This window comes from Hyaena hyaena, unplaced genomic scaffold, assembly GCF_003009895.1.
Source record: "Hyaena hyaena isolate Hyena2069 unplaced genomic scaffold, ASM300989v1 scaffold_562, whole genome shotgun sequence".
In the NCBI taxonomy this organism is placed as follows: domain Eukaryota; kingdom Metazoa; phylum Chordata; class Mammalia; order Carnivora; family Hyaenidae; genus Hyaena; species Hyaena hyaena.
In genome coordinates, this window is record NW_024081198.1 from 177882 (window position 1) to 190410 (window position 12529).

General features: G+C 34.6%; 1 protein-coding gene across 13 annotated transcripts in view; it reads right to left on the minus strand.

Moving 5' to 3' along the window:
• Positions 1 to 12529, minus strand: part of PCM1 (pericentriolar material 1) — a 78896-nt gene that overhangs the window by 50981 nt on the left and 15386 nt on the right. For 7 of the 13 annotated variants that reach the window (XM_039256286.1, XM_039256290.1, XM_039256287.1 and 4 more), the window contains exons 8-13: positions 11244 to 11432; positions 6388 to 6565; positions 6143 to 6232; positions 3716 to 3825; positions 2586 to 2802; positions 198 to 393 (exon numbers count right to left, since the gene is read on the minus strand). In XM_039256286.1, coding sequence (XP_039112217.1) covers positions 198 to 393; positions 2586 to 2802; positions 3716 to 3825; positions 6143 to 6232; positions 6388 to 6565; positions 11244 to 11432 — 980 coding nt within the window. The remainder of the gene's footprint in view (positions 1 to 197; positions 394 to 2585; positions 2803 to 3715; positions 3826 to 6142; positions 6233 to 6387; positions 6566 to 11243; positions 11433 to 12529) is intronic. The other 6 variants (XM_039256293.1, XM_039256292.1, XM_039256296.1 and 3 more) reach the window with 1 other exon arrangement.

Below are 12529 nucleotides of genomic sequence, written 5' to 3' on the forward strand. Positions count from 1 at the left end.
CATTTCTCTTGGACAACTCAAAGAACGAAATATAACAAACACAGACCCTTTTTCTACCACCTCTTAAGAATTCTAATCTATCATATTAAATAAACTCAGTTTTTCCAGAGTTTTCAACAATCCAAGAACAAAAACCATAATTTATCTTCATTATTCAATTCTAATCTATGTAAATAATGTTTGTAAAAATGTTTTACTGGAGTTTTTCGGTTGGATTTAGATGTCCTTCATTTTCAGTCTCATTCTGAGAAACTAGAGAAGCAGCTGGATAAGGAACAGATGACGTGAGGCTACTGGGTTCTCCATTGACTGGTGCCACGCCTATGGGGGCAGAAGGAGCTGCAGCTGCACTTCTCTGATCCACACTTCGAGGAGAGGCTGAAGAAGGCACAACTAACAAAAAAAAAGGATCAGCTACCATAAATAAACAAATATGGCATCAAATAACACTCAGTTTATTTACGTATAAAAGTAAAAAGTAAAAAAATCATTAACATCTTCAATTTTGCGGATTTAAATTTTAGAAACTTAAGAATAGAACAGCCAGACCACTTGTTCATTAAGATGTTCCTCAACCAAATACCACAGACTCAAAACAGGAAGAAAACTGTAAGCAAAGACAAGGTGGACACTGACCAGAACCAGGATATTCTACTTTAAAAAGTAACCAGTATACTCTCCCAATAAACCTGATTCTAGGTTAAGTTAAATAGGGTAAATGTGGATGATGTTCAGTAAACCATCTACAAATCCTTACAGCCCTGGTGGATAAGGTCCCTAAGAGTGTTCCAGATCCACAGCTCACAGGAATTACATCTGGTCTCCAAGATGGAACTTTCCTTGTTCCAAAAGACAAACTGTTAAAGCAAGTGTAGTACATTCATACCATGAAATACAGGCCAGCAATAAAATTTTCCAACTAGATGATGGCTAACCTTCCGCAGTTCTTGAACTATATGCTAATTACTTTTCTGTCCACATGGATCAAAGACACCTTATGCCTTCAAGGGCAATAAATGAAGATTAAGAATCTTTGCACTTTTCTATCTCCATCACTTTAAGACTATTGTCATCTATCTTTCTCACAGGGATGACCATCATTATTTGTTGCTCACATTATCAACTGCTACAGCTGGTTTCCAGCAGTCTCTTTGCTCTACTCCTTGACTGTTCTACCTTTTGCTGCTGCTTTGTTTCACACGTAAACGTGTGAAAAAAAAATCACGTTTTTAGAGTCATCAGTAGCAGAGTGCTACTTTTTTTTTTAATCTATTTAAAAGTGACCACAAGGCCTTGAGTACAACTTTCGAATTTTAAGTTTTTCTTAGTTGTATTCATCTGTACAGGAAGGATAAGCACTGGGATTAGATGATACTCAGGAGAAGGAGAGACCGGCAGAGGTCAGGGAAAAGAAAGAAGGATGTTTCAGGCAGAAATATTAAGGTTTTTTGGGGGGGAGGGTGGCAAACAAATAGGAGATGGGAAAAGAATAAGGAACAGGGACTCCAGAGATGTTTTTTCTATCCCTGTCTTTAATGAGAGCGCAGCAGGAATGTTGAAGAATTTTGACCAGCTGGGGTTGATCCTACTAGTAATCAGTTTCTCTTGCTAGAGCTCCTATTACTGACTGTTTAGGTAAAAGAAAGGGACCAGGCTTGAGAAGGTGTCAAGAGAGCAACTGCGGACTATTCAACAGAGGCCAAGAAAGGCATCTGTGAAGCAGAAAACATGGTTCTCATAGTATAACTAGTACAACTATGCTCTTCTATTCCCACCTAAGATGGCTTCTACTTCAAGAAAGTTATTCATTTTTATAGTTTATGTAGCCTATACATTATAAACTATGTAAGTTACAGGTTTTCTTCACTAAACCATATGTACTACATAAGTTTTTCACATCTCATTTTTTTGCATACTTTCTAAATCTGTTTCGTAGTTTTTAAATCAAAGTACTAATTTGGATAAGAGTTCCATTTAAGGGGGGCGCCTGGGTGGCTTAGTCGGTTAAGCGTCCGACTTTCGCTTAGGTCATGATCTCGCGGTTCGTGGGTTCGAGCCCCACATCGGGCTCTGTGCTGACTGCCAGCTCGGAGTCTGGAGCCTGTTTCAGAGTCTGTGTTCTCAGACCCTCTCTCTGACCCCTCTCTCTGACCCTCCCCTTCTCACGCTGTCTCTCTCTCTCTCCTAGAAATAAATAAAAATATTAAAAAAAAAAAAAAAAGTTCCCTTTAAGGGAAAACTTGAATATGCTAAAAAATCCAATATTAAATGTCCAAATATCTAACGGTTTACCTTCTCTTTTTGTTTCCCTTAAATTACAATCCTACCAATTTTTCAAAGCCCAACTTTATTCTTTCCCTTTACTGAATTATAGAACAGATCAACCATCTATCTGGCTATCTTCATAGATTGCCTTATTAGTTAAAAACTTTCCCCATCCAAGTCCTATCTCCCCTCAAATACTGTCATTTTCTTGAGAAACTATGAGTACATTCGTTCACCGGATATTTAATAAATAACTACTAGATGCCAGCACATACGCTCTTGTGTCCTCCACCTAACCTTGCTGAGCCAGATTTACTTACATGACGAGTTGTTCAGATGCTGATCTCGAAGTGTATGAAGTTCTCCAAGCAGTTTGTCCATTTTTTGTTTCTTTTCCTGTAATACTCTCATTTTGCTAAAAAGCTGTACTTTCTCATCAGGTAAGTGTTCTGAAACTGATGGATTCCTGCTTTGGGAAACCTCCCTAGTTAATGAAAGACTTTCTGCCTGTCTTCTATTGTCTGGAACAGTTGGAGGCTTATTTAAAAATAAAAAAAGAAGACCAAAACAGTTAAAGGTTTCATTCTCATTTTATAAAAGCATAAATAGTCTTTATAAAAAGTGATAAATATCTACCTCGATTGTGCTGGTGGGTGAGTATATGTCTTTCCATACTATTTCCCTGATGTGCCACTATAACACATATATGGTTTTATGGACACAAATAACTAAATTAAGTACGAGAAATATAAAATCTTTCAAAAATCTCATTTTCTCTCTTGCCATCTTTTTAGAATCACCATCATAAACTTTAACTTCTTAACCTATCAGTTTTTCCTATCACTTCTTTCCACTAAGGCTTAGGAAATCATAAAACGAATAAGCCACCATTAAGCTTAAATTTTAACATTCTGCCACATTTGCATCAATTTTTTTAAGAGAAATATAAAATTACAGAGATAGCTAAAGCTCCAGACATACCAACACATACCAACCCCCACCCTCATTACTCTCTCTAGATATAATAGGTTTCTACCATCCTCACATATGTTTACATTTTGTTACACCTATAGAAAATACACATCCTTTATGCATTTATAAACATCAGCCAAGCAGTATCCTTCTTAAACTCTTAAAGTTTTAGATTTAAGTTTAAATTCTTAAATTTCACTTGTCACTCCATTCACAAAGTAGGTGTTCTTCTAATTTAGTGTTTCTCAAAGTATAGTCCCCAGACTACCAGCAGTAGAATCACATGGTGAGAAAGCCCACCTCAAATGAATGAGTCACACATACTTTTGGACGTGAGGGGATTCCACTAATCAGAAAACTACATTTTTTTTTTTTAAAACAATCATGCCCAGTGATATTTATACTCCGTGAAGTCTGGGAACCACTAGTTTAAGTAATAATGATTTTAAACTCAACTATACTAAAAAAATTAAGTTACCTGAGAATCACGAAGCTGATTATGAAAACGCTGAATCAAATCATTCAATTCTTCATTTAGTTCAGATGTGATACTAACTCCAGATAAGCTACCTGTAGTTTCTGTTACAACTGGAAAGAAAATTATTCAACAAAACAAATAAATTAAAATTCAATTGAATTTAAAATTTCAATTTGAGAAGGCAAAACTAAATTCTGGGAGAAAAATAGGAATTAAAAAAAAAAAAACCAACCTAATTTATAACTCTCAGATTTATCTCCCAACCAATCATTTTAATAGAAATTTCCATCTCACCTGAAAATAAAAAGACCCAGAAAACTCTAGTATAGTGATTCATCTTTTTCTATCCCATCATTTAAGGAGAAATACTCCTACATTGAGGAGAATACTTCCTCAATGGAGTAGGGAAAGGACAGGCCAATCAGACTGGGCTGGGGAACCAGCAGGGGAAGTGGTTAATCTCAAAAAGCGTAGCTAATACGGTCAGGTCTCAATTCCCACCTCCCCAAACAGAATCAGTGATCTAATACAGGGAGGCAAACATTTCATAAAGATTCAGACATTACATGTTAGGTTTTGTGGAAATACAGTTTTTGTCTCAAGTACACAATTATGCCACTGCAGGGAAAAAGTAACCACAGACAATACATAAATAGACATGGATATGTTCCATGAAACTTTATTTTATGCAGTGGAACAAATCCAGCTGGCCATAGCTTGCTGACCCCTGCAACAGAAGAGGTAATTTAGAGAAGTAGTTGCTTATGATACAAGTCATACTACAAGACCATAGTTCTTATCTTCCTATGGCAGTATCCCTGAGGTAGTATTCAGATGGTAATTTCAATAACGGTCACTGCTCTACTACCCAACCACCCTGTGCTTATCCTTGCTAGCTCTAAGAGAAACACTGGCTATAAACTGTTTCTGTTTTAAAGGAAAATACTAGCTTTCTCAATGAAAAATTAGAACTTCAGGGCTAAATAGGATCCCAAGTATCTAGTACAAACTCTATTTTGAAAACAAAGAAATTACAATATCGATAACTAACACACACTTAACTAGCATACACTTGCTAGTTCAGTAATTAAAAAATGACTCTTTCCTTTAACAATTACTTTGCCTCACTTATATACCAGAAGATTAAATATCATCATTCTGGTTTTTCATCATAATCTCAGAAATACAAGAGAAAATGTTTAAAAACTACTAACTAGAATTATTTTTGAAATAGTAAAATAAATTACTCTTAAACCCTTGTTCATTCTATTCCTGGTGCCTACCTCATAGTACACTTTAAAGAAAAAAGTTCCCATACTCATAAAAAGAAGACCTCTGACCTAGAATTCAAGAGATCTGATTTTACTAATATTCCATATAAGCATAGACAAATCACAAACTCTGTTAGAGCTCCTTTTCTACAACAAAGAAATAAATGCTCTAGTGACTAACACACAATTTTGTGATAATCAAATGAGATGATATAAATGTAACTATTTGAAATAACATAACTATCAGAGGCAAGTCTCTGAAATCTAAAACTTGGAAAATATTTAAAGTATTTACAGCGTTAGTCATTAGCCTTTAACTAGTATTAGTCATTGTTTAAGTATTTTGTTTTCATTCTAAATTATCTACTTCCTGAAATATAAATATCAGAGCTAATGATACTCTGAACTTTACAAGAGAAAAAAGAGTTCAAAATGTGTATTAATTATTGGTATATACTATACTACATACATGATATACAGTTATGTAATTATCACATAGGAGTAAGCTGCTCGCAAGGCATAAAGTTCCTTATGAAAATGCAGAATTATATGTAATAGTGATCTGAGGGCTCAGCCACTGGGCTAGCTATGGATAGTAGCATAAAATGAGTAATAACAGGGTAACCTCAGTGAAGACCTAACACAGAAAACCCAAAGAAAATAAATTATTAGACTGGGATAACAGACTAGAAAATATACCTTAGTTAGTAAAACAAAGAGTTTTAACAGGTAACAAGATGTTTTCAACATAATGAGAAACTCAAGAGGTTTGAAGATGACAAAAAACTATAAAATTAGACTCAATACTAACAATTCAATACAATTTCCACCTAAATGACAGATACAAGGCTATGAGAGAAGGGGAAATGAAAAAAATGTTTCTGAGTCTCAGGAACACTATACAGGATATAAATTCAGTAAAAAGGAACACTACTGGGTATCTATCTAACTGACATAACAGAGCTACTACCAACATCAGAAGCTTAAAGAAGCTCTACACATTTATTCACTGCCACTTTTAAGGTTTTGACCTTTTCTTGGAAGGCAAGAAAAGTATAGCAATCCCAGGTGAATAAAATACAAAAGGTGGAAAAAACCCATCAAGAGCCCTATGAGTGTAAGGTACAAAAACAAAACTGCAGACTGTCCCTTTTACCTCTTGAGGGCGCTCTCTGATGAAAAGGAGAGCAGGCTGGCTGTCGGCCCGGTACAGTATGTCGGTCAGGAGCTGTCCCTGCAGTCTTTTCTGCGTAATCAGAGAAAGCACAGGACTCGGTAAGCCTACGTAGGTTTCTCAACTAGTCAACAATCAAGATATGATTACCTAGCAACCAGCATCCACCCTGCAAGACCATTATTAATCGAGCCTTGCTTTTATCAATATGCTAGACTGCAGCATACCAGAATCATCCATCACAGCAATAGCTTGCTCGGCTTTGTGCTGCAGAGCGAGAAGAGTGGCCTGTCGTCCCTGCAGGGCTCGCAGCTGCTCCTGCTGCTGTAACATCCTCTTTAATAAGTCATGCTGTTTCTTCAAATTTTCTATCTCTTCCATAGGCTCCTGCTGAGGATCTCTGGCCTAGAAAATAAGATCAATAATACTTACATCTGATTATTAAAATTCATGTTCCTGTTTCAAATACTAATGGCAAAGTACATATGTAGATGATAAATTAGTATTCAATATACAACCCTTGATACAGTTTTAGCAGACTTGAAGAAAAAAGAATTAAGAAAAAAAATGATGACACAGAGATAGCCTGCCAGGTTAAGAGCTAGGTAGTTAGGTAATTTCACAGTAAAAGAGCATAATCAATGGCTTAGCTTGAAGAATTAACCAATGGGGAAAAAGGGATACAAAAAAGGTCACAAAGGGCTAAACACACACACACACACACACACACACACACACACACACACACACACACACACGAGGGATCCAGATCTTACAGAAAAGGAAGAACAAACAGATACCAGGTGAATACCCTAAAAAAATGCCCCTGGAGAAGATCAGGCTAAAAAACATTCTACCTCACTTCTGGAAGTGATGTTAAAAAACACTAATAAGACAAAAGCAAAACCCATTATTTTCTAACCAAGGAAAGAATTTTTAGAAACACTTTTTATTATTTAATAATCAGACGAAAGGGTTTGATTTACTTGTATCTCATTTTATAAGCATAAGACAGAATCTTTATATTTCGTATCAAAGATAACATTATTATGTTTTATTTTAGAATATGCTCAGCAGAGTCTGAGAATATTAGGTACTTTGAAATTCCCCAAAAATGCTACCATTTTGCCTGCAAGTAGAGGAGGAACAAGATTAAATAGGTGCCACTTATAAGAAATTACAGAATCTTAAATATTAAATCTAAAACCACTGAAATGTAACCCAACAAGAAAAACTGAAAGTCAATTAAGCAAAGAGACCAAGTTAAATACAATTTAGAAAAAACAAGCCAAATTACATATGAACTGTAGATATACAGCATATTGATATTTTTCATCATTGATTTGCCTTTTTAAAAATCTTGTATTTTAAAAGTTTAATGATTTTACCAAATATTTACACAGAATATTTCTATTAACTTGAAAACATTTAGTCAATTTTAAACTTGCACTGCTACCAAATTTTGGTTGGAATTATGGAGATTTTAAATGAATAATCCCCCCCACTACCAAAGTTATTAAGGAGAATAAAAGTTCAATAATTTCATTTGAAAGTAAAAATGCACTGATCTACTTTCTCTATGTGATTCCTGTAGAAATTATGGGAAAACATATGGCTCCAGAGAGATTCCCTGTTCGGTGACGTCCCTTATCAATAACTATGCAAAAATCCCTTCTCATTACCTTCCAGGCAGAAGTCATCAGTATTATGAATAAGTTTTACACTGTGGACTTGGCAAGCAATAAATTACCAAGTGAGTAAGTACATGGCTATGAATTAAATACTCTGAAGGAAGTAGGATCAAATAAGGAAGTAGAAAGACTATGGGTGGAATATGTGATATACATATCAGAGAAGCCAGGACAGTCAGTGCTGTCTCTATCCTGTATTGACTGATCAGATTTCATGAACATGGAAGAGATACCAGTCTATCTTGAACAAACCAGTACTTATTGAAGATTTTCTGTTGTCATGAATTTCCTTTCCACATTAACTGTTTATTCAGTTCTCTCTCCCAACATATACAAGTGGAGTTAAGCTACTAACATTTACATTCGCTCCTGTCAAAATTCATCTCCTTAGTTCTGGCTTATTTCAATTTATAATCCTCCCATCTCTCAAAAATACTACTAAAGTATCTAAACACTGTATCTAAACTACTTAGACCTCAAGGTAACCTTAAAGGTATCTAATTTTAAAGAGTTTACTAAATAAATAACATTCTGGGTTTTTCCCCTTTAAAAGCGAACTTTTTAAAAGAACTTTAATTCTTGCTAGATTTATTTGCAAAACTCTGACCAATAATTATAAAGATTCTGAACTATTCATGAAAGTAAACACAAATACCTTCAGATTATTCACTAATCCAAAAATGATTTCCTAACAATTTTTGAAATTAGAGTTTTAACACTGCTTAATAAGTTCTGCATCCATATGAACAATATTCAAACCAATACTCAGAAAATCTAAGCTGAGGGAAGCAGACAGGAACCACAGTCAAACAATAAAGAAAGGGAAGATGAGAAAAAGGAAATAAAAATACCTAAGGATTAGAACATACCAAGCGGATGCTATCCAAAAGAGAATCCAAAAGGGAAGCAAAGAATATATTCACTCTTCTAACACATATTTACTTTAACTTTTTGAGTCACTCTCAGCAAGTACATTTTTAGGTTAGAGATAAAAAAAAAATAACTTATGCATGAACTTCAAAGATGCATACAAGTTCAAATTCAGAAAATTATTTCCTCTAGTCAACTGAAGTTCCTCCAATAACTCTTGATGGATCCAAATACATTTTTAATGCTGAAAGGTACTTCAGATAATATATGTCCCAATTTTCTCATGCGAAAGGGAACTATAAGCCCAAAGAAGATAAAGCTGTGATTTATCCAACATCACAATTAGGGCAAGTCAGGTTCCTAAGATCCAGGCAAGTATTTTCCAGACCACACTGTCTGCCCCCAAATTATGTGCTTAGACAGTTTTAAATACAAAAGTCTAAGACACAGTGGTCAGAGGAAGCATAGTCTGGTTTGGGAGACAAAGTTAGCCTACATGAAATCACTAGAAGTGATGAAAATGATAGCAGCAAAGGTGTAGATACTATTTTTAAAAGCTTACAAAGTCTCTAAAAGCTGATAATGAATACAAAGGAAAGAGAAGTATGGGCAAATAATGAGGCATGGGCACTTGTAGAAGGCTTCTTTTCAAAAATTATGCAAAGTGTCATCATGTCTGTGAAATATTCCATAAAATGGATTCTGTCCTTGTAAGCAGCAGGAGAATATCAACCATTTCCTACCAAGCTGTAATTTACAAGGTTGCTTAAAGCTCTGAATCTTAGTTAAGAATTCCACTTTTTTCCTACTTGTTTAACAGCATAGGACATCTTGTAAGGATGTTAAGTAGGAAATGAAGGTGAGGTGGGGAGAACACAATTCTACATAGCAGAGGAAAAACCAAGTCAGTTGGTGAGAATTAGGGTTTTTTCCTAATAAAATATTATGAGCAGAGTATGATAGAACTACCCTAGGATGGCCCTGAGAATAAAAAGATTAAAGAGAATCATATTAGAATAAACTCCGAGATTTCAATAGAGAGTAATATTCACTTACAAGGATATTATTCAAAAGAACTAAAAGCCAGGAAAATGGTTTTTAAAAGAAAATATTTACTACTTCAGGAAAAAAAGAAAAACTGGCAGACACTATGCTATAACAACTGTCAATTCCTTAAGTTTTCTCACTATTCAGAAGACTTAAAAAGCAGTGAGTTTTGAAAGATATTTATTATGTCTCATTCTCTTCTCCAATGGTCCTAGTTGTACAATTAAACAGCTACTGGGGCACCTGGTGGCTCAGTTGGTTGAGTGTCCAACTCTTGATTTCAGCTCAGATCATGACCCCAGGGTCATGGGATCTAGCCCCACATGAGACTCCATGAGAAGCCTGCTTAAGATTATCTCTCCCTCCACCCCTCTCCCGCACGCATGTGTGCTCACTTTCTAGGAAACAGAAAAAATTTTTTTTTAAATCTTTAAAAAAAAAAATCAGTTACTTAATTTACTCTACTGTTATACTGGGGCACCTTCTGCTTAACACTTTATAAAGATCATCCTAGCTGATTTCAAACTAAATCCTCAGATTATTATGGGAGCCAGGAAAAAATACAAAAAAACAGAATCAACTGCCAAAATAGAGGTTTTGTCATTTTCAAACAACTAGAAAAAGAAAATGTACAAAACAAAATAAAGACCAATCCAAGTTAATATAAGCTACTAATAAAACATAAGGAATTAGTCTAATCTATACTTAATTACTAAAATAGTATTTTATTCTTGCCAAAAGGATGCAAACATTTTATAAATGCTCTTTTATATTGAAACTTGTTTTAAGTGGAACTACACAGTTGTTTTTAAACCTTTCCTCAGTGCCTTTTTGCTGATCATGCAAAATTAACATTTAGGGCAAACACTGGAGGAAAAAACCAGTAAAAACATTATAACTTTTTTTTTTTGCTTTTTCAAACTATGAAGTATTTTTCTTAAAAAAAAAAAAAGAATGGAACAGGTTTCGAACAAGAACAAAAATAAAAACCAAAAAAAAAAAAGGCACCATAAAAATACTTCATTCTTGGAAAGAAAGGAAAGGTTATAGCTTACTCCATTTTCTTTTTCTTTAATGAATGACTACAGGAATTAAGACAAAACTTAAAAGCACTATGTTCATCCATAAATACAAATATCAGAAACAAACAGCAACTAATGGTTAAGGTTTAAGAATATTCTATTCTGAGTTCTCAACAGCAAAAGAAGAAAATGGATTAAGTTTCGAGTCCTTTGTTAATGCAAATTAAATACAGCTGTCACATAAAATCCATGGAGAACAGATAAGAAAGCAGAAAAGAATAAAAACACTAAGGGACAACACTTTATCAAAGCAATTTACGGTATAATTATCCATGTTAATAACTTATATATTTAAGAGTGATAGCAACAAGAGAAAGGCAAATAAGGAAGAGGAAATGTGAACAAAAGAGGTGCTCATTTAAAGACTTCCCAAATTAATATTGTGAAATATACCTTTGAGGGAAATCCACGTTTTCGGCTATATTTCCTATCAGGCCTCAGTTCCCTGTCATTCTGAGGAGGTCTGTCACCTTTCCCTTTTGGACTTGTAGTAACGTCAAAGTCTGAAACCTGTTCTTGTGAAGCTGAATTCCCTAGTTTGTCCTCAATGCACGGCCGAATTTTCAGACTAAAAGATGCCTCCTTTATTAAATAGTGTAGCATATTAATTTCTTAACACAAACTCCTGTTTAACATACAAGCCAGCCTTGTGAATATAAATACAAAAAATTTACCAGTCCATCTCTTTAAAAATCAACCCACACTTCCCCAAGTGTCATAAACTTAAGACTTCTAAATTTCTGCATACTAGACTAATGCTTACTGTAATCAAGTAAGTATCATATCCTAGGCAATTTCCCAACTATACAACATCTAAAGCACATTTTTAACATTTATTCTGCTGTTATTAATCAACTTTCATAATGTCATTTTATGTTTATGAAAGAAAGTCTCATCACAGTGAACATTATATATGCGTATACAAACTAGAATAATCAACTATACCATCTCCCACTCCTCCCCGAGAGAATTCCTTTACCCACATTCCCCAACTCCATTTAAGCTGAAATGAAAAATAAGGAAAAAAATTATTCTTAGCACCACTGTAAATAGAAAAACAATTTGCCCACAACAGAATCTATTTTCAACAATTGGTTGGATCAAGCCCTGGTGAAAATAATGTAGGTAAAGAAAAATTCAAATTTCCTCTTCAAATTAGGAAGGGCAGGGAAGAGAAAGGATGCAGTAAGAAATTATGCAGGTGATACTAACAGGAAACAAACCCTCAAATTCCTCATGCTGAATGGTATTTTGGAACGTATCTCAGAAACAGAAGATAGTAACACAGGGTTATCCTTTCATAAGAAAAGCTTTACTTGTAATAGGTTTCCAAATTTACTAATGCATGGTTATAGGTGTGCCTGTTAAAATAAAAATGCTTAAAAGCATATAAGTTTCAAAGCCCACTACCTTATAAGTTCATTTTACAAAGTTTTCCTCCAAGTTCTGTAAATTTCTGATTACTTTTCCAAAAAACAGTATTTTGATAAATTTCATTTTGCAGAGTTACAAGAATAAATCATAATGTAAATCCTATCCTGGCCCATTTCATTTCAGTGTTTCAGTCATCTAGTTTTACTACAGTTCAAAAACCAGCCTAGGAAGGGAAAATCCTAGTAGCCTTCAAATGAGTCCTCAGTGGCACAAGAACTTGGAGACGTTTCCAACAGACAATATGC